The sequence below is a fragment of the Antrostomus carolinensis genome, unplaced genomic scaffold (genome assembly GCF_000700745.2).
Source record: "Antrostomus carolinensis isolate BGI_N321 unplaced genomic scaffold, ASM70074v2 scaffold15479, whole genome shotgun sequence".
Classification (NCBI taxonomy): domain Eukaryota; kingdom Metazoa; phylum Chordata; class Aves; order Caprimulgiformes; family Caprimulgidae; genus Antrostomus; species Antrostomus carolinensis.
In genome coordinates, this window is record NW_010336568.1 from 6,286 (window position 1) to 29,835 (window position 23,550).

Genomic DNA, 23,550 nt, shown 5'->3' on the forward strand with positions numbered 1-23,550 from the left:
CTTCTCTGTAGAGGAGTGAGGTGAAAGAAACCCATGTTATTTGCTGTGGGTCTCGAGTGTTGGATGGACTTCATTCCTCACACAGGAAACACATTTTGCCTTTTGTGAACAGGTACCTCACTGCACAAAGCACTCAATCTGTAGCAGTTTCAGCATCACTTAAACTGGACTTGAAAGTGGCAGACTAAAGCATACAAATTTTCAGTGTGTTAACACAGATGTATGATCTAACACCAATTTTCTCATAAGCACTTGGTATTTGCTTATATGGTACTTTAGAACCGATAAAAACTTGTGCCTTTATTAAAAAGATAAAACAAAAGTATAAAACAGTATTTATAAACCATCAAGAGTCCCATAGAAAAGGCAGTACTCCTCCAGTTCCGTTTTCTAACAACACACAACTGCAATAAGGTTTTTCTCAGAGGTACTTTACCATTTTGTTACTGCCTAATACAAAACACTGTAGTCATTAACAGAAAATGTAACAATTGTTCATTCCCTTTTGGATTGGCTTTTCTTTGTATGCTAATAGACAATTGTTGGAAAGTAATAATCCATGTTTTTTCAACTAAAAAATGAGTTTGCTTCTTTGAGCTCTGTTAAATAAATCAAGTTAAAATGATGAGGGCACTCAATCCTATAGCAAAAAAGCAACACCCAAGTAAAAGGCTTTTACACTGTTGGCATTGCCTTGCTCCAAAGCACAGCTAGTAGAAGGAATCCTCTGTCCCAAAAGACTTGGAGAGCTATGGTCACGGGGTAGACTGGTTAATATGAAGAGAAAACACGTCATCCAGTCCCTTCCCCGTCACCTGGTGTTTGAACCATGTCTAGTTGCGCCTCAGACTCACCAGCCATGCTCTATGTTGATTCCCACCCATACACCCCCCTTTGCTTTTTTGTTTCTTTCTGTACCCTGGAGACCTGCTATGGAAGTGACTTCTGCAGTGCCTAAGGCGTGAAGTTGCCTGTGCGGAGGTAGGAGTCCCTGCAATCTACCCCCACCACTGCAGCATAACAGAAATGCATAGTTCCCACTCTGGACCTTGTGCATCCGAGCAGGGCACTTCAGGATTTGGCCCTTTGGTAGCAGTATATAATTCAGTGTTGCATAAATGCACATTAAGAATCTTAAGGCATCTGTCTTAACTTCCCTGCTCTGCAATAGAGCTTACAAGAATCCATCGTACTGTGCAGAAACTTGAATTTCTTGTCTCTTCCTAAAATGTTCATGTTCCATTTTTTACTGATCAACTTCTTCCAAACAAAATTAAGTAATATTCAAGCACAAAATGTGTTGCAGAAACCTAGTGAAATAAAAAAAGGTAATTAGTGGAATTATACCATTAGCTTTGAAAAAACAGATCCTAGCGCATTACAAGAAAGCTGATTCAGGACAGCAGTTAAGGTAACTTCAACTCGTAATTAGCCTTCTGGGAGGTGTGGTTTTCTGTTTTGTTTTGGTTTTGTTTTAAACCTCTTATGTTTTAGAAGATTATCTGCACTAAAAATGTCAGTCCATCATCACCAACCTGTGGCTAAAGTCTTGATTGGCAAGAATTGCTCATTTATTTTCAATTAAATTGATAGATACAGCTACAGAAATGGTATTTGCCTAGGTGAGGCTGGGGGACTGGCCTTCATTTGCAAATCATGCCCTTTTCTCTAGAATAATCTGGGAATTTTACTCCCCAGCCATAACTTCAGTTATTTCTGCTGCGTGTCATAGGCATAAAATTGAAAAATACAACTATCACTCTGTTACAGGGTATAGAAAGGGACATGGAACTGATGTTGGATCTCACAGCTACAGTTTTGTAGTTGCTTACAACTGCAGTGGACTTAACCACCCTGGCCTACAGAAACTGTGATCAAATCCAGCTGGACTCAGAGCGGCTGAAACACTGTGCTACTGAGTTAACACACACCAAAATGCTTTTGCACTGGGTGCAACTATACACTATTTATTCATACAACTTTTAAAACTACAGCAGTTTGAGCAAGTGCGACACAAAGTACACAATCTTCCTTTATTAAATTTGGCCTCACTTTAAGAAGAGAGGGAAGATAGGAAATTAATCCCAAACTATTACCAGTTAATTATCCAGCCTAAGCCAGTCACTTAATGCTCCCTCTCTAGGTCAGTGGAAAGAAAGATTAAGACCTTTCTCTGATATCCTATCAAAGACTGCTGGGATGAACTGCTCTCAGAAGGTGTATTCCTTTCTCTGAAAACTAGAAAACCCTTAGTAACCTGTTTAGATCAGGTTAGTTTTTATATAGCTAGAGGCTGAAAGGTGTCCCTTGCTTGGGACATTAATTTGCATATATATATAAAGTCTTAAGAAAAGTTGCAAAAGGAAAACTCATCATTGGTGGGTTCTCATGGTTGAGTAGGTTTTTCAGGAGTACCGCTAACTAGTCTAATTTTGGTCTTGTACGAGTTCACACTGAGCAGAGTCTGACCAACATCAGTCCAAGCATCACACCATCCCTCACAAAGACCTTTTGGACAGATTTTTTTTCCTGAAAACCAATCAAGCTCCTCTAAAACAATGATTCTAGATCAGAAGGCTTGGGGTTTTTTAAAAAAAAACAAGGAAAAAAAAAAAAATTAAGTGTTCCTAAAATTACCAAGCTCACAAAACTCAAATATTGTGTCTTCTTCCCAAGGAAAATGGGAATTCCTTGCAAGGTCTCTCTCCCTTTTTTTTGGTGGGGGGGGAGGGAGGGGAGGGGAGACAAAAAAGGCATAGGGGGTGAATGACTCAGCCCTCAGCGTCTACAGCTGCTAGTGGTCCAAGTAAGATTTGTTTCTCTTCCAGTGAGAAAAATTTAATGGGAGCTTATAAGCTTACCAGAGTATGAAGTAAACATAAGAGAAGTCTAACTGGGTCACTGAAAATACACAAAGGGATGTTTTCATATATGCAGCAGCTTCACTGTATTTCCTAAATGCAGAGTGCGTGCCGAGCTCTTACACAAAAGCCGGCTGTCAGTTCCAAGTGTGATGAAGCAGGCTGTACGCAGACACCTGTATTTACCTATTTACCTTCCTTCCTCCCCCGTGCACACGCAGATTCGTAAAGTATAAGAGCAGAACACGGCCCACCAATATGTGATTGAGAAAAAGACAGTTAAGGAGCTGTTCCTTAAAGAACACCGCTTCCTCAAGACAGGACTTCACTTGAAATTGCCTATTTAGCAGATGAGATTCTTTTCCCTGGTCAGGTAACAAATCCAGCACTACCTGCTTCATTCTAAATTACAGCATTAGTCTGACTCATCTCAGATCTAGCCAGCCCATGTTTCCTGCTCTACAGCATTACTCCCATTCTTGTCTTCTGGACAGCCACTCCGAGTTTTATTTAGACTCTTCTATTACTCATCCAACATCAGAGGACTCCTCTGCATTCCATGACTAGTGACTTTTGACTTGAAGATGTCTATTTTAGTTTACTCACACATACACAGAAACAGCAATCAGTTATGTTGGTCTTACCTGTTTCTCATTGAGATGGTTGGTTAGTAATAAGCTGAGATCAGCTTTCCAATGAAACTATAATATGCTTTTTTGCACCTAAAATGTGAGAGAATCTTGATTATGTGTTTTCTCAGATCTGTACAACAAATAGCAAGGACTTCAAACCAGAAAGCACATTTATTGTGTTGTGCCTATTTTAGAAAAATATTTTCCTCCCCCTAATCAAATGTAAAAAGATCCAAAATCTCAGAACAGAAAGTGAGAAAGCGAGAATTATCTATTCTCCTTATTTTTCTATTCTCCTCTATTACACCTTAGTGTAATAACTCAGTTTGGATCAGAGCCTGTCACACAAGTTAGCCTTAACTTATAAACGTGCTGACTTGATTCTACAGAACAAATTTTCTTTTACTTGGCTCCAACCAATTCCTAAAGACTTTTTAGAACTAAAAAAATAAATAAATGGAAAAACCCACCACAAACAAAACCACAGAATCATCAGAAGTGTTATGGTGCAGGGTACCTGATTTAACATTTTCCTCTTCAGGGCCACTTTCCACCCACTGACTGTCACTGGCTAGCAATCGATTTTGTGATTCACTTAGTGGTCGAGGAGGAAAGGACTGATTGGCTCCAGAGCTGAAAAGTAAGCAGAGTCAACAGGAATTCTCTAATAGCAGTAGCTGCTTACTTCAGACATTTCTACAGCAGGGAAGTTACTTAAGAGCAAAGCAAGCAAAAAAACCCTCCACTGCTAACTAAAAATGTCCCCTTGCCCCCAACCCTAGTTCTCATATAGGCTTGTTCCAGTCATCAGTCTAAACCCTCACCTGACACAGGCCACTCACAGTTCTCATGGAAAGAAAAGTAGAGCGTGAAAGCCAAGAAATGGCAGACTGACAACAATGCTACTGCCACACAGTTAAAAAGAAAACCTAACTAGTATTGTCTGTAAGAACAACATGATGCCATCTTATCCCACCAGTAAATGCTAGGGCCTTCTGCTGAACATCTTGATGCAAAAGGATACGCTGCTGTTTGCAAAAGGGTCCTGCTCTTGTGTAAATTCCACAGGCAATGTTGCACTGGAAGCAGCTTCTTCTCAGTCTTGCCTTTGAACCCACCTAATGCCTGATAACTCGGGTGACTGTTGACAACAACCTTCAGCTACAAATTCACCAAACTATACAGGAGACTTCTAAAATGGCAAATGTAAACACCTCCCTAGGTTTCACATTCTGTGTCTCTGAATCTAGAGAAGGCTTCCTGAGAATACACTGAAAAATGGAGGGATAAAAAGTAATGAGCTAAAAAAAAAACCATCCAGTGCTTAAAACCAGCAATAGCCACAGTGATCTACCTCTTGCAAACTGTGTTTCATCATCCCTTATTAAGCATGCTGGAGGAGGTGAAATACAAATAATACCTTGCCTTTCTCTCATCCCAAAAATATCTTAAACTTTTTTTCCATGGGCCATTATTCAGTCTTCCCTAGGACTTTTAAATTGTTATTAAGAGCCAGTCAGCTCTCTTACTTTTTGTATTACTGATTCCTTAAAGCCATATCCTGTCCCTAGGTCAAAACCAAGAAACAGACATTCTGCATCAAGCAGCACCATTATTTAGTCCTAGTCCCTTCTGTCCTTCCCTGAAGACTTACAAACTCCCTCTGAAGACGGCAAGAAGTATAAAAAATAATTTTGAAGCAATTTTTTCTCCAGATGAAATACAGAGAAGTACAAAATCAGAATCTTAAATGCTATAGTTACCTTTTGGCAGGTTCATTTTGGCTTGAGACAGTAAGTTGCTCTGGATCCATAATCACCAAACGAGTTGGAAAATTACACCCGTCACCCAAACTAAACCAGAAACAAAGATTCACATCACTGTTTGTAGTTGACTTAAATTAAATGAACACGTACACATGCAAAAGGCAAACGCTACAGGCTCAAATCAATTACTGAGTGCAGCGTTGAACTCCAGAATTGAGCAAGGCAGTTCTACCACTAAGCTGGATGATCAGATAATTAAATCTTGGAACTCAAATGACTACCACCCTATCACTCAGTAGGGATTGCACAGCACAGCACTAGTCTGTGGATTTCAGAAACACCACTGTGTTTCTGCAGACCATAGCCCTTGTGTTTCCACAAACCCCTGTGCACAGGTAGTCAGACTACCTGGTATTTATAACCCCTGAAGCTGTGGCATAAATAATATTCTAGTGGCCATGCTTTCCCCTCCACCCATCATTTTGAGGTTAGCTAAGCCTTCTTTTAAAGCAAGTTTAATCAGGATAAAATGAGGTAGCAAAACAGACAGACTCATCTACAATATAGCTTCTGGTGTTTAATCACATGAAAAGTCGTGGTAGTTGAGCAAACAGCTGAGGCAAATTAGGATCTTCTTATTACCTCTGCTGTTTGCTACCAGACCTCAGCTTCACAAATGAGTTCACCAACATTTTAAACTCATACATGACTCCCAAAAGCAGTGCTGAAACATGGCATCTACTTTGTTCTGCTTTCTGGAGTGGTGGGAGTGGGAAGCAGGTCAGTCCTGCTTCATCAAGCTTCTCTGACGCTTGTCTGCAACTCCCTAACACTGGCTCAGCTCAAGTTTTACAACCAGTATTTTGCATCGTATCAGATTTTTTTTTTACTGCTGCTTATTTACATGCACTTTCTCAGGCAGCTTCCAATACTGAGACTGTCATCGACAGCAACAGGAAAGCTGTCAGGCTTTTTCAGGGGTAAGAGGGGGTGTTTTTAAACTGATGTTGTTTCAATGCAGCTGAAGTTCAACCATTTGGCTCTCCTCTGAGTTACTGATTGATTTCTGCTCTATAATCAGACACTAGTACTCCAACCAAAAGGTGCACAATTTTTGAAACATACTTCTCAAAGCTTTACAAACTTCCATATTTAGAAGGCTCTTGGCCATGAGACCCTTATCTTTGAATGAAAACCCTGTGCAGAGTTTGCTCAGTTTTCTCCTGCACATTTTCCCTAAAATTGATTGTGCAGGATTTACAAGTTGGCTTTTCAGTTGTGCTTTGTTTTTTAGGAGAAGAGGAAGCAAAGTGAAAGTCATAGAATCAATTTATTCCCCAATTCATTCCCATTCAGACTGAATACCTGGTAAATATAGGGAGTAGCCAATACTTCTTTTCATCTCCGAAAACCTCCCTTAGATTTTTGCTGCATCCAAGAGAAAAGCCATTTTTATCAGGGCCATTTCGAAATGTGGGTGCACGGAATGTTTCTGTAAAAGAAAAACATGCAAAATCTCTAGAGCGATAAGGAGTCATGGAAAGCGAATAAACAGACTCAAACTTCTCTACTGAGAAAACAGTTTCAGGAAAGCTGAGACAATCTTGGTGTGTATTATGGGGAAAAAAAAAAGTCACCTCAAATAATCAGAGAGCATAAAAAAAAAATAACATACCCCTTATGACATCCCTAATGACAAAAACTGAAATTAAAGGTATGAAAGTTCATTTAAGCAGAACAGTCATCTTTCTCTCTGTACATTTAACACAAGGTCTGAGACAAAGCTAAGTACCATCAACATGCCAAAGATATCACGTCCCTTATTCGTAAAATCGTAGAATCATAGAATGGTTTGGGTTAGAAAGGACCTTAAAGATCATCTAGTTCCAACCCCCCTGCCATCAGCAGGGACACCTTCCACTAGACCAGGTTGCTCAAAGCCTCATCCAGCCTGGCATTAAACACTTCCAGGGAGGGGGCATCCACAGCTTCTCTGGGCAACCTGTTCCAGTGTCTGACCACCCTCGCAGTGAAGAATTTCTTCCTAATATCTCATCTGAACCTGCCCTCTTCTAGTTTATGGCCATTACCCCTTGTTCTATCACTCTGTGCCCTTGTAGAAAGTCTCTCCCCAGCTTTCTTGTAGCCCCTTCAGGTACTGGAAGGCCTCTATAAGATCTCCCTGGAGCCTTCTCTTTTCCAGGCTGAACAGCCCCAACTCTCTCAGCCTGTCCTCATAGGAGAGGTGCTCCAGCCCTCGGATCATCCTTGTGGCCTCCTCTGGACTTGCTCCAGCAGGTCCAGGTCCTTCTTATGTTGGGGGCCCTAGAACCGGACGCAGTACTGCAGGTGGGGTCACACGAGAGCAGAGTAGAGGGGCAGAATCACCTCCCTTGACCTGCTGGCCACACTGATGGCTAGCTGTCTCTTTGGCTTGTGAAGCTTTCTTTGAGCAGAAGACCTCTTCTAGAAGCAATTTACCATAAGCATTACTGGACCTAAATTCATACAGGATAGTTTTTTCCACTTCTGTCAAGTTCTGAAGTTGAATGAAGAACCTCCCGTGGTATCAGGGAAAGGTAAGATCTATTACACTGGAAACACAGACACACCACGATTTATATCAAACCACCATCATTTTTCTAGTCAGTCAGGTTACACCCTTGGCTAAGAACTGAGAGGACTCATTGCTCTCCACATACCAACAGCTTGTCTCTTTACAGTCATGATCCAGAAAGTAAATGAAGTACTGACTGTGTTGCCAATTATGACCACTGATTTTTGGGCAAGGAATATGTTAAAATTTTCTTCAAAGCTAAAAAAAGGACTGTGAATATTCCTTAGCCATAGCGATGTCAAAATAAAAAGGACCCAAGCAATCCTCCTGTCATGCAATCAAAAAAATTCCTTTTCCTCCATCAAAAAATTCTAGAAACCTGAAAATGATTTTACTTTAAACCAACCCACTTAAGTTTGAGAATAGAAATTTAACTTCCATTGAAAGGTATAAGATCTTGACTCAATCAGTTGTGGAAATACCTACCAGTCCCTATCCCTTCAACCCCACAAAAAACACTTTCAAAAATGCTTTATCAAGAACTTCACATATTTTAACTAATGCACATAACTTACTTATGCTGGTCAATGCCATTTAAAACATTTAGGCACAGAAATTATGGGAATATCTTATTATTTAGAAAATGCGCATCAGTGTTACCATTTTTACTGCATTGCTTTTACAAGCCACTTTGTAATAGTGAGGTCCATTTTCTTTCACAAGATTTAAGAATACTCTTTTGGATCTGGTTCCAAATGTAGTGTGTTCATACACAGTAGAGCTTTCACGTTGGTAGGGGCCGCCCAGCTACTCAAAGTTCTATAACAATACAATCAATGGCAAGTAGAAATTGTGTTACATACTTAACACTGTATGATACCACGACAAAAATGCACAGTGCTTCAGACATCTCAAAAATACAAACAAAAGAAATTAACATTCATCATGAATCTGTGTGCTTGGCTTCAGCAGAAGACCCTGACACATGCTTAATTTTCCTGTATGTTTCACCTTTAATTACTTTCACCAAATATGCTTATTGCACTATATTTTAAAATTCCATTTATATGTGATGGCATATCCTGTAGGCCTCATTTTCATCAACTTGTTGGTTTTCTGGACAAGGAACAGTTCCGTATTCCAATTAACTGACCTATGGTTGATCTGTTTTTGCCAACTAGCCAGCAGTGGTAGCTGAAGAGTGACAGTATGCTGATGAAGAACATGGCTGCCACAAAGAAAAGGAATAGTACGTGGAATTTTGCATGGGTATCTGGCAATTCATTCTGAGGAGAAAGAGAGAAAGAGATTAATAGGTTAGCACTTTTTAGCATCTAATGCAGTATTATCACTAAACATTTTCTGCCACACTCATTCTGCTATGGGTCTTTCACCGGACTTTTCACAAAGAAAAAAAAAAAAGCACAAGCTCGGCTTTTCTTCCATGTCATGTTAAACTGGTGTGTTAACAGCATTTAAAGCTGATGGGTACCTTCCATCTGAGTTTAGTAGCATGAGTGCATATGTTCATCTGTTTCATAGCACTTTTTATAATCGAAGGTTAGTTTTTTAAATGCACAGTAGAAGGAAAGGAAAAAAATTTCCTATACTAAAAAATATTAACTGTGCAGCCACACTCAAAGAAACACAGGGAAAACATGTCCAAAATCACCTTCTTTGAAGGCAAGAAAATACAAAAAAAATTTCCAAACCCTTTCCTGGCAAGGAAATAATGCCGAACCTACTTCTGAACCAGTATAAGGAACTTAAAAGGGAAATAGCTATCATACTGTTTCCAAGACTGAACAACTCCTTGACAAGACCTGGGACAGATCTTCGATTTTTGATGATTTCTAAAATTTAGACAATACCTAGCAAAACAAATTTGCCATGTCTGCCATGTCTGACCAGGCAGAAGTGATTTACCAGAAGATCTACATGAAAAACAACAATTTCAGTACAACCACCATATAAAAAAATAACCTCCCACCCATATCAGATAGTCGATTCCACCCCCAATCACAACTATTTTTGAGGGCTGCATTTTCAAGAGGCCAATGGGATTTGTAACAACACTATTCTAGTTCTATATCCTCAAAATCACAGTACTTTTAAGTAGTTGACCTTTAACAGCACTATGAAAGCAGAGAGGCTATTTTTATTCAGCTGTTTAGTTAGCATTATTGCCATTGCTTTTTCCATTAGCTCACTCAATATACCCACTTATCTAAAGGGGATTTTTTTTTTTAAGACTAAATCACATTTCAACTAAGATCAAGTGCACACAGGTATATCTATATCCCTGTACACTGCCTATATTCACAGGCAACAGATTACAAGTCTCTTTCCTCCTGCGATGGTGTAAATAGCTACTACGAATGACTGGATTAGAAAAATTATAGTAAGAACAGTATTTAAATAATTACAGCAATATTGGATTTTACCTGTGGACAATTCTCTGCAGGTTTCCTGCGGCAAAGCTTTGCGCAAACAAAGACAATTTATTAAACACTAGTATTATGTTAAGACGAAGAGTTTGAAAACAGCACAGGCTTTGTTAAGAAATAAATGGTTGGTGTGCACACGTGCTCTCGGACGTGCCGAGTTCCAACGCCCATCGGCAGCCTTAGCCCCCATTCTCCAAGAGAATGAAGGAGAGAGTATGTAATAGCAAACTACTAACTTTCAAGGCATGATATTTTCTACTGAAGCATATAAGTACTGCTATTTAGATTGTGGCTTTTGTGGCTATTTTTAATTGTTCCTCAGCTTGAACCACATCACTACACCAGGTACATTCTTTGCTAGTTGTTTCCATCACAAGTAAGGTTTATGTGAATATTCTGTATGATGAAACCATTCATAAAGGTCTGAAAAGCTCAGAATACTTCAGAGGTATATAGCAATGGTTTCTAAATTACAAAATCTTTCTGACTTCACAACATATCTATTACCATTAGATGTAGTTTCAGTCAAAACCATAAAAAAAAAATTGCCATTCTTGGCACAACTTTCTTTGTTTAAAAAAGAACCCATAACTCATCAGTACAGTTTTTCTTCCTCCCAATATCCTTCAATATTGAGATTTGTTTGTGAGATGTATCTTTAGTGTAACATCTGAAATTGAACCAGTACTTAAGAAAATTAAGGAAGAAACAGGAAAGCTTAATTTAAATTAGCTTTTAAATTACAAACTTTATACATAAGTAGTGGTATTAGTTGTCTTAGCCAAGATGGTAGCACTTAACAAATCTGTTGTAGGCAAGATGTACAGCTTTTAAGTTACATTAATCTCTGCAGAAAGTCTATGGAGAGCCCAAGCTTTTACCTTGGAGTTGGGCAGATATATACAGCATTTTCAAAAATGCTGGCTACCATCAGATCAGACTAGAGTAAGCAAATGACAGCAGAGTTCAGCTCTCTGGACTGCTGTCCAGGTTCAGTACCCTTATTTACTGCCTTTTTTTTCCTGACACAGTTTTGCTTAGACAGTTTGTGCAACAGTCCCTCTTCCCCCTGCTGTAGGGATATGCTGTGTTTTGTGATCCCTTGAAATCAAGGCTAGCAAAATACATACTCTAATTGTTGCTTATTCCTAAGCTTCATGTTAAAGCTATGATGACTTTACCTACCTCAGAACACACTGCAGTGCTCCTCAGTTTCCTAATTAATTTTTGTAACCTCTATTTCTATTACTCTTCTGGAATTACATATTTAAACAAAATAGTTCTCTACAAAGAATTCTCAGGCCAGTTGATTTTGAAGCTCAAAGAGCAGTAGCAACTTAGTCTTTGTGTTTTCTGTGGGTCAGAAAATAAGTGTTTATTTCAGATTTATCTTCCTAAAATAGAAGCTCTATAATCTGGAGAAGGATTTTTTGAATTATGCACTATTAATTTGCTTGATCTCCAGGGAACATCTACCTCTTCTAACTACCCAGTTTCAGGCACTGGTTTTAAGTTCTTGAATGACAGCTGCAGAACTGAAGCATCTTTTTAAAAAAGGCCAATTCCTTCCTGGAGAGAAGCATGCAGGCTTTGAGTGAGTATAACAAGCTTATTCACAGTTGTGTTCCAGCAGCAGACCACATGTCACAGCATGTGCAAAGAGAGTGAAACTTCTGACATTAGCTATTTAAAATCATTATGCTTAGTAGCAGCACAGAAGCAGAGGCTTGCAGGTGAGAGAGCTGCAGAGCTTACAAAGGGAAGCAATTTTCACAATAAAGTTTGGACTACTTTGCACATGTAATAGACCAAAGCCAGTCACTATTCTAGGGTCCTCTACAAACTCCTTCACAAGCACAGAGTCATCTGAGCATATATCAGGTCACAAAAACCCCTCAAAAACCCCACAACAAAAAAGTGCTGTCAGAGCTTGACTTGTTACCCATCTTTCAGTAGCTAGGTTTAGCTTAAATCTAGAAAAAACTCAGATGATCTGGTATACAGCCTTATGAGTATATGCAAGCAGAGTAAGTCCTAACTAAGGATCTGGAATTGCTCTTTTTTTTGTTTGGTTGTTTTTGTCTTGTTAATACAACTGAAGTTTTGCAAAAGTGTGTGCCATCTACCTGGAAATCACATCCTCGAATTAGCTATACTCAGGATTGACAAAATAATTTGGAAGATAATAAAAGACACTGAAAACAGCAGGAGAACATACAGGTTACAAGGGGGAGGGAGTGCAGCAAAAAGGAATGAGAGTACCACCATGCACTATGTAAACACGGCATCAAGGACTGGGCGTTCAGCCAGTATTGGTGTTGGTGTCAAATACATTTGGTTAAACTGAGGTTTTATCTATTCATCTTTAACAACTTCCTAGGTAGAAATAAAAATTTAATGAGTATAGGAAAAGTAGTTATGAGTATAAAAAAAAAAGGAGTAATTCACGTTCCCTTGATCTACAAAACAGATTTTAACTTCTGCATCAGTGTGTGAGCCTGTGGTAAGCAACTACAGCCAGTGTGGTTGTTCCAGCACCCTACGAACAGTGTCAAGATCTTTCTTCTGCTCTTCTGTACAGACCATGAAACATACTGTGTCTTGCATGTGCAAGTGGGAAACACAAAGACTTTCTTCAACAGAAGAGGTAGGTAGGTGTCCATATCTCACAATGTTTGCAAGTATCTGCATATGTGTGTTGTGTCTCTATGCAAGTATTATCAACAGTGCAAACCAATGGATTGCTAAATTTGTGTAGTTAGCACATACACCTTCACAATCGCATTACTACAGGTTCTGATGGGACCAGAGTTACACTCCTCAAGAAGCAGTTCATCTTCCATCCCAGCACTGGATATACAGAGCAGTTTTCTCTGAAAAATATCTATGAGGAAGCAAAAAAGAAACAGTACCTTCTGAAGGTGTACTATAATATTTCTGAGAGTCAGACTTTGGGGGGAAAAAACATCATCTAAAGAACCTCAACAGAAAATGCCAAAAGAGGAATCTGTCTGATGCTATAGCAGACAAAGCTGAGCATTAGCAATATACTGAAGCAATCTACTGACAGCACATATCAGCAGTACTCTGCTCTGATCTGGCTACAGATGTGGAGAGAAGCTGCCAGGAGTCTATTCTGCAGTCAGCAGCACTTGCCTAAAAGCTTACATACTAGAGACACTAAATTTTGCAAGCCTACATGATTATGGTGCTGCCACCTCTTTCTGGAAGTCTACTTTAACTAGGCTATTACAAGATCAGAGGAGTATTAGCTTTGTGGAACGAGTGACTGAATATGAGCAAAGTGAGTCAGAGATCTACTCTAATGACAAGATCATGGCATCACCAGATTCTGTCTTGGAAGTAACCGGAAATGAAAGCAGAAAGTGCAAGCGCGTAACTACATTGGCTACTGTTACATTTCAGAACTAGCCCATTCTTGCAGGAAGCAATTTTAATCAACTAAATAAAAAAAAAAAAAAATTCCCTCTTAATTTCACTTCCTCTGTTCAAGAGTCCACTTCAACATTGTGTTCAACAGGCTTTGGAAGAGGCTTGCTGCAAATGTTGGTATTAAATGTTCACTGTGGTCAGATGTCCTGTGGACTTTTGTTGCACTAACACTTACGAAGTGAGGTGACAACATTAATTTTCTTTGCTCAAGCACTGACTGGTAAATATGTAAACGCACATCTACAGTTTCATTAGAAATTGCATACAAAGCACTGGAAAGCAGCCAGGCAGATGTCTGGGAGTGGCACATTCACAAATTAAAAATTTAACTATTCACAGTCAAGCAAGACTGAACAGCAGAATCAAACCGTTTAATTTGAAATATCTGTCAAGCCACAGCTATGACTGATAAATACATTTATGGCTTTCATCTCACACCATACTGACAGCTCAATTCCCACAGAGTTCCTTGCTCTCCAGTGACAGGTCACTATACAGAACTGATGGACTAAGAGAAACAGTACTTTGGCAGATCAGCCCCACAGGCTTAGATGAACACAAACGTGGGTACTTTTTGCACCATTTATCTTACCTGTCTAATGCGAACTGCCTCAAAGTACAGCTGTGCTGTATACATGATCAAGCTTCTCTTACCCTGACATGGCAGCATCTTTTTGCTCCAATAAAGATTATTTCTACAGCTACAGATAATGACTGCTTTTCCCAACTGCTCTGACAGCAACTGCTGTCTAAGAAATACGTGCTGTTATTTACTTATAAAGATGTGATGGAGAGCCTGCCACTTACACTGATTTTTCCCATGTCAGTTAATGGAAACTGATTAAGAGAATTCTGACACTAGCTCTTCTGTCGACATGACAGGAAGGCACAGTTCAAGGTTTTGGAGATGAAAGGGAACAACACCAGAAGACACTCTGATCAGCCTGGAATGTGACTGGAACAAAACTGATAGGTGGAATATAACACTGATGTACAAGGATGCTTGCCCTTCACATAAATGTTATTAAATCTAGTAGGATGCAAGTATTTGTTTTGATCATTTGACAGCTGATGAAAGTTGCGAGGAAGATGTATATCATTAACACTGTATGTATCTTAGCATTCTACCCATATGAGATCAGTAAAAGCCACCAGTATGAAGATCAGACATGCCTATGCAGGGACTCCAAAATAGAGCTCAGTCAGTTCCCAAGATATGGTGAGTTCTTTCTGCATCTATGTATCTACATCTAATAGTCTCAAAAAAACCTAAGCTGTGCCACTCAATTTTGATGGAGCAGAAGAAACTGCAGTGTCCTCATCGGAACTTCTTTCCCCAATTACTCATCCTGGGCAGTGTAATATATTTAATTCATTAATATTCAGAAGATTCTCCTGCTTCAGTCACTACAACTGATGCTGTTAATGGTAATGAACTATGGACAGAGTAAATGGTGAGTGGCAACATGCTGATATAGTCTCTAATAACACATGCAAGATTAAACAAATGAACAACAACAACCAAAAAAAAAGCCTTAGAACTTACTGTCCAAAACTTTATGAAGTACTGCAAGACTGTAGTGGCAACAAACAGACAGTACAGTAAGGAATACATTAAAAACAGGAGGAAGAATTTGTAGTTAGAAAATCCCACACAATTATTCACCCTAGAAGGAGGGGAAAGAGAAAGAGGTTACTATGATATACAAAAAATAAAATAAAATAAAACCAATACACTGAGCTTTTGCAGAGCATAACATGTGTACGATGTCAGTGGTATGTCCAAAACAGTCTGGCAGCAGTGTTTCAGAAGCATTCTAAGCCACCATTTTGAATGAAATCTCTTTCCTCAGGCCAAATGATCTGGGCCCCTCATAAATTTTGCCCTCCCACAAAGTTCTACAGGACAGTACCTGAGCTGGCAAAGAGTATGGTACATACAGTCTGTATAGAAAGTGTCTCAGCCACTATGAACTAACTGCAGTCATTGTGGGAGACAATACAAGCCTCTCCATCAATTTCAGTGGATGTTACTTTGGTTACAAAACCAACTTCAAGTCAACTACTGACTGCAGCACTTTTACAGCCACAGCAGATAATTTTTACTCACTACCAGTGAATACAAACTGCAGATGAGGAACTGTCTGAGTGGGTCTTATGTACCATCTAGAATCCAGAACTGATTTTCACAGTGTAGTGTGTATCTCCCTTCCTGCTAACACCATCAAACTAAGCAAAAGAAAGAAATGCCATTTCTCATAGCTCTTGTTAACACCAAGGTTTCTCTGTATAAGGAGAAACTGCATGATTTGGGCTCCTGGGCCTGTAACTCTACATTGCAACACACATTAGGAACAAGATTTATTTTCACATATTAAAGCCTCAAGAAGTTCTGTGAAAGTCAAGCTTTACTTCCCAGTTGCATTTTTGAAGCAGTATGTAATTCATCATGTAGGATATAATTAATCATTACTATATTGATCTTTTTTTTCGTTTTTATAAACTTACCATGGGCAGTGGTGGTCCATTTTTAGTACACATCTGAAAGAGATAATTTCCAGTAAGTTAAAGCAAAGAATATGTTTTCTTTCTAAGACACATACTTTTAGCTTCTACAGGTTGTTTTTTTTTTTTTTTCTTGGTTGGTTAGGGTTTGGTTTTGTTTTTGTTTTTTTTAAAGTATTTTGCCCCACTGTGTCTTTTTCAAGCCCTTCTAAATCACGCCAATTCTCTGTCTTGTAGCAGCCATCCTTTCACACAGAAGGACAAAGTGAGATTCAGGAGAGTTATGAAGAGAGTCTCTTAAATTAACATGGGGATCATTACTGAGCAACACCATGTTCATTAAGCCACACTAGTTTTATGTGCACACTGAGAGAAAACAAATCCTAAGGAGCCTTCAGAGTTGTGTGGATAAGGTATGTTAGCCTGGCATTCACTTCAACTAAGTCTACCTTAGGGCTATTTTTACTACCTTTTTTGTTTGCTGCTTGCTTGTTTGCTTTTTTTTTTTTAAAAAAAAACAAACCTAATTGAGGAAAAGAGCAGCACAGTGGGTAATTTGAATAGTCCACATGCCATTTTCATCCAGTTTTAGTATAAGGACATTTCAGACATACAGATTTTCACTGTATTTGCAAATAAATAAATAAATAAATAGCCAAAAAAAGTGTATTAGGTTCTTCAGTTAACTAGATTTCCTCAAGCTCAGCTTACTGAAGTCTCACTCGTAGCCTCAGTCTTCGGTGCCCTTACAGACTTTTCTGAATCATCAGAATGAGGCTAGTGACTAGCATGATGTCTTTGAAATGGTTAAGGCACGTAATTGCACTGTCAATCTTTGAGATAAAGATTTTTAGCATTATTAGTAGCACACATCTGTTTCAAGGCTGCAGAAGCAAGATACAAGAAAAGAGTTCTATAATAAGCATTTGCTGCTGGTATCTCAGCCCTGCCTTTCCCTGCTTTCATTTGCCTTTTTTTTTTTTAATATAAGTGCTGTTTCACAAAGCTACAAGCACGTTTCCTAAAAACTTCTGACACTTTGGGCAATGGGGCTGCAATAATAATATTGCACCAACAGGAGGGACTTTGCTCTTTCATGAAATCCAGGTAATTGAGGGTCTGAGAGAGGAACAAATAGTAAAACCTGCTGTTATGCAAGGGCTGACACACTGATGACAGGAAAACACTGAAGTGATGATCACAGGAGAGAGAAAATCCATCATTTCAGAGTCAGTACTTACATGTCACATGCAGAACAGTGGTGGCAGCGGTCAGGTTTGATTAGCTGGCATCGATCACAATATCTGATTGCTGCATTCAAGCGGCAAGGGTTAAATCATTAGAACTCATTTAATTTTAAAAAGGATTTTTCCCTTAACATGAACTGAATCTTAAAAGAGCTTCTTGCCCTCCCCTTCTCACAGGCCTTCACGTACCTACTCTCATATGGTATGTACTTTTGAGTTTTTTTAAGAAATGTAACATATGAAAGTATTTTAAACACTCTGATCTATTACTACTGTATTGAGTCCGTTTCCATTTACTCTTTGGCCCCCCAGTCTTCCCATCCTTCATCCTCTGGCACTGAGCCCCTGTCGCTTGCTTTCTTTCACCTCTGGACAGGGTACGTAGGCATCCCATTGTGAAACCACATTCTTTCAGCAAGCCAACTTTCTGCATTAGCTTTCCCTATCCTCTTCAGCAAATAGTGATCTAGCAGACTGTTCAGCAAATTAGCACTTCCTCATCTTTCCTGGATATTTTTAAACAAGCCTTCAGGCTCTTCTCAATGGAAATAAGACACCAGCACAGGCAGTTAGAAAGGAGGAGGGAAGCCAACACCTACAGCTAAGCAGAACTGCTAAAAGCTGGCAAGAGCTTCCCAGACCACTCCAGGAACTTAAGACTGGGATTCCCTTAAAGGGAGGCTTGTATTCAAAAAAGCCAGGTGTCCTTAGACTTTTGTTTGGAAAGTCACAGTAAACTTTGGTAACAGTTACTCTGAGTAATTTATGTTTTTGGAAAACTCTACAGGGTTGCTAGTTTTAAGAAAGAGAAGCTGATATATATACATACAAAAGCTAGATTTTAAGAATATACATATGTATAAGAGCAGTTTCACAGATCGTTCATATACAAGTTGGAATAAAAATGCCTATATGTATTAAAGGCAAATACAGAAATAGCCCATAACTAGCTTTGTACCGAGTTACAGATGGGAATGAAACAACATTTATTCTTTCTTTTCTAGCCTTAAGTATGATGTTTCTCATTCAGCTGAACTGATAGAGCTGAGAAAAAGAAGTTTAAAGTGGGCTATAAATGATTATAAAATTGAGTAAAAAGCTTAATTTTCTCTATATCTAGCTGTATTAGCTACATTTCTTTGTCGTGTTTATTTTTTATAGCTGCAATTAGAGATAAATGTTGTCATCTATCTGCTTGCTAGAAGAGAGTTTTGGGTTTTTTTATTCCAAATACTGGCTACATGTTGAGATCCCCAGACAAAAGACGGTTTCTCTTGAAGAAAAAAACCCCAAACAAACAGCTCCAAACAAATAACAAAACAAGGTCATGATCTTTGCAATATGTGCTTAACAGATTGTTCATTCAGTGACATCAAATGAATATCACCGAATTAAACTAGCAGCTTCAGGAGCACAGAATTATCTTTATATCTCACCTCCCGATGCTGTTGTCGTATAGATAGGTAAGTCTTTAGCAGCTCTTCTCAAAATCTCCTGCTGGGATTCTGGTCTCTCTTCTTTTTCATATTGTTCTTTATCAGCTTTTGACAAGCAGAACTAGGAGTTGGGGAGAAAATGAAATGAAAGAAAGAGATTAATTATTAGTTTGTGTTCTAGTCAAGCGGCAAGGAAAAGACCCTACGTATCTTAATCCTATGTCTTTGAACAATCCCCACCCACTGACCCAAAAACCTCATGTAAAGAAAAAAGAATGCTATAGGAATTACAAGAGATCCTTAAAACTCCACGATGATCCTGGGCATATTTTAAAGAAAATAATCTTTATCTCTGTTTCATTATCTATGAAACAGAGATATTATTCAGCATCTGCCCTTCAACACAAAGGAAAGTAGAGACTCAGGGAAGTTTTAAGAAGGCACAATCTTTCCCTTAATTCCTGATAAGCGTAGATTTAAGTGATCTGTGAACAAGAGGAAGGTGCAACCGTCCTTTGCTGCTACAGAGCAATAAGGTTCTCATATCCCACTTCCTCTCTCTGACTTAAGAGAGGAGTACAAACCAGAAGGGGGAAAGAAAAAAGAGGTGCGGGGGCTTAATGGCTTCAGCACAGAAGTTGAAAGAGTTTAACTAGAACTTCTTCTACTTGGGAGTAGTCAGCATTGGTCTCAAAACCCATGAGCTGTATTGAAAGCAACTTCAACAAAGTCTGTACAGTTTGAGTGAGAGTTACAATTCTGAGTAAAGCATGAGAAGCATTCCTGTTGAAGTCTCTCTGAAATGTAAAGGTTTACCAGAAGAACTTAGAGAGCTTTTACTCGCTTGTGAAACAGTTTGGCATCCACCGAAATTATGAGCTTTACCATTAAGCCCCACAAAACCCGGTGTGCTGACAAGCCCCTGTGGAGTTGGGGCTGAACTCACTATTTCCTTTGGTATTTTTCTGTTCCAAAGTGCTTTTAAACTATGAGCTTCCAGCACGGACTACAAGAGCCCTTTTTATGAGCACACACAGACAAAGTATTCATGGTAGTGAGTGGAAAATGCTGTGTGTGCAACTGGAAAAAAAAATGGCATAGTGTGGTTTAATATGACCATATTTTCCTACCAAGAACATATATATGATTAGTTCACATGGATTTTCCTCTCATCCTGTACTTTTTCCTCTTTTGGATTGTAGTCAGTTGGCAAGCAACAATGAAGATTCCATTTAGAGAAAGGAGGAAGCACTAAGACATTGCTGCAATTTCTCTGCGTTACTTTCTAACCCAGAATGCAAACAAGTTCCCTCACACCTCACAGACTCTAGTTAAGTCTCCTGTTACATATAGCATCACCCCAGCTATTAAGCCTATCCACCATTCAAGGGTGAAACATGAAACATAATCCCCTTTTAAATAATCAGAAACTAGGATCAATCTATGCAAAGAGGGAAATTAAAGTTTAACACTTCAGTCATCACCAAAAGTTTAATCTCATTCTTTAATATCCGTCTCTAAACTAGGTATTTACTCAAATACGAAAACTGGAGATGCTCACATCAAAAGTTTAAGGCAGATATGAAGCATCACGCCAGCAAGCAGTGGTGCAATATGCCTTCCTCCCTATTGCCCTTGTGAGTCTGCTAGGTGACCAAATACCTGTGTCCATGACCTGCAATCAAGCAGAGGTGGCACTAAACATGAAATACTACTTCTAGATGACATTTCTATGGCAAACCATTAGTGCACAGGAAAGAAACTAAATCACAAGATTTAAAACTTTTAAAATTTGTTCAAGTAGCATCATAATATTACTTCAAAAATCCTGGACAGGATTTTGGTTTTCCAAAAAGCTGTATTTCTGTTCTAATTTCAGAAGTTAATAAGGCCATGAGACCACAGCCTCTCTGGACAATGGCAGGATATGATCAAAGACATCAAAAGTTGTCTGTTACCACATAGCTAACAGAATTTCCAGTGAGGTTTCAGCAGTTCTTATTGAAAACAGAAAGAGTCCCTTTGTTTCCTTCCTCTTTCTGGATCTTGTATAACGTTGATTGTTCTTTCTTATGACAAATGTACAGGGATTACACTAAGACAACAGCAGCTGCAGAATCTTTTTTTAGTTCAATAGTAAGATCACAGGATGCCGTTTGTTTTGCAAGAATGGCTAATTTGAATGACTAAAAATATATACATTTACACTCTCATACAATGGGGAGATTCTGAAGCCAGGTTTTGTTTTTAAGTAAAACCAGCATAAATTACTCACTAGTACATAAACACATGGGACTTGCCCAGAGACAGAAAAAGTGGTGGTGTTTTTTTGTTGTTATTTGGTTGGATTTGTGGGGTTTTTGTGTGTGTTTTTTGTTGTTTGTTGTTGTGGGGTTTTTTATATTTTCTTTTTAAAGATAGCTGCAGAAGAAAATTGTATTAAATGTGATCTACCCCCACACTTGATATAAGAAATATTCATTATATGCCACGTGCCCAAACCATCCCTTTCACTCACTGAATACAAAAAGCTTGATACAACATTACTGTAACTACAGGATAATTACTGTCAGAAGCAGCTTTCTTTTATTGAAGAATCCAAGCAGACAGTAGAAGTTACTAGGCATTAGCTTTACGAAAAGCTCTAGTTTATATAGCTTTACAAAACCTGGAATAACAAGGTTCCAATCACACTTCAGTTAGTTAGCTAACCTGCTTAACTTCATCATTTTCCTGCAGAACTATCCCAGATAAAGCTGAAACAAACCACCCCGAAGACAAGTCCCTTTGAATTTTTAGGTTCAACAAATCAGTACTACTCTGAAGAACAGAACAGTCTTCAGCTTTTTTCACTTTTATATTCTGTAGCTTTCTAAAGATACAGATTTCTAAGCCATAATTAAGCACTGCAGAGCAGTGTTTGCTTTTCCTTAGAAGCATGGTTTTAACTCTTTTAAAAAATGTTAAGGATGACATTAGCACTGAAAGTCAGTCTTGCCAAAAATAGAGTCAAAATTCAACCCCCATAGAGCAACCAAAACCTCAAACTGTTTAGCCAATTTAAAAGCTTTATAAAACCAAGGAAGAAAATGGAAGTATTTTAAATTTGGTGCCAGTATTTAATCCTTTAATACACACACCTTAGAGAAAACAGAAAATAAGGTAATCCATCTCAGGCTTATTTCAGTTAATACTGTTATTTTTCAAAACAAAACTTCTTAGTCATCATGCATTCTTTTGCCATTACGTAAAGCTACCTTATGTATTTACTTCTCAGTTGTCACTAAACCTTAACTCTTGACTTCTTAAGTGAGTCCTCCAGGTTATGAGTATACAATGCATTACTACTTGTTCCTATCCAAGGAAAAATAAAAACTGCCTGCAATGGAAATATAAAAATGTTGTCAATGTATTTGATTTAGCTTTTAAAAATTCCAGGCTTCAAGCAAGACAATTCATAGCAAAGCACTGTACATGACTGTCAGACTTGCGATGAATTAAACATACATTTCGTATAATGAACTGTCATTACACAAAGTATCCAGTATTTTAAGAGTAATTTGATAATTTTCATTCATGATACACTGTCATGCTGTTCTATTTTAGATAATGAGAAGGGAAAGGTGAATCACGCACCACTGCAAACAAGTTTCATCACTGAAAACAGTTCAGCTATTTATAAAAAAAGCATTGACGTTTTTCTAACGTTATATTTACCTCATTAGAGGGGGATGCAGGAGATGTGAAAATTGTCTTCCAATACGACCATACAAACATGACAAATGACAGATGAAAAACCACAAGGTAGACAACTGCAATAAAATACAAACAAGAGTTTGGTGAATATAGCTGAAAAGAAGAAGAAATAAAATCCCTCCTGATCTTTGACGCGGGCTCAACTACTACACTATGAATCACCTGATAAAATTAAGTTATATTAAACCCTCTTCTCTGAGTAGACTTAGCACTCTAGAAGTACTCAAAAAAAAAATTAAAATTCACCAAATGTGATGGTTGCTGTTCCTCAAGGAAATTATATCTTTTTTGTACAATTCCAAAACAGACTTTGAAGGTAAAAAACCTAAACCAACCAACCGACTAAAAAAAACCAAAACAGGACTGAACACAGCTTCACCTGTGGCATGTAAGTGACTAACCTTTTTGGATAAAGATGCTACAATTCCATTGGAGATTATAGTAAAGTATTTGAAAACTGACCTGTAGAATCCAACTTCACTTCTACTTCTAACAGAAACAGCATGGTATTGTGCCATGGTAGAAGGCACTGGTCATCAATGACCGTAAAAACTCCAAACCAGGGGTTTGGAGAGGACTGCACTCCGAGAGGTGTAAGTTGAAAACTGTCTGAGTATCTTCTTTCAAATCATCACAGGAATATAATCTGGAAGAGTCCTGCTATTACAGTCACAGTGGCAACAAAATGTAGGTGGTTTTAGTAGGGAGCTCAATCAATTTATCAATGTGTCTGTGTGATATGGTTGCCTTAAAGATCAGAGACCCAGACCTTATGATCCAGGAAGCTTTTTCCAATCTTGTTTCCTCTAACAGTTTTTTTTTACCACTTGTCAAGAAGAAACAAACGGATCAGTCATGCCAGAACAGCAAGCCTTAGAAAAAAGTCATAC

The 23,550-nt window shown here is 38.5% G+C and overlaps 1 protein-coding gene across 1 annotated transcript; it reads right to left on the minus strand.

The window, feature by feature from the left end:
* Nucleotides 1–1,035: 1,035 nt before the first annotated feature.
* Nucleotides 1,036–22,710, minus strand: ZDHHC20 (zDHHC palmitoyltransferase 20). Its single transcript, XM_010174913.1, has 10 exons — nt 22,622–22,710; nt 18,905–19,025; nt 17,463–17,532; nt 16,225–16,257; nt 15,263–15,383; nt 8,970–9,102; nt 6,625–6,751; nt 5,257–5,346; nt 4,011–4,126; nt 1,036–1,310 (listed from the first exon to the last, which is right to left on the minus strand). Exons 1-10 carry the CDS (start codon nt 22,679–22,681, stop codon nt 1,285–1,287), a joined length of 897 nt encoding a protein of 298 aa, XP_010173215.1. The 5' UTR covers nt 22,682–22,710; the 3' UTR covers nt 1,036–1,284.
* Between the last annotated feature and the right edge of the window lie 840 nt (nt 22,711–23,550).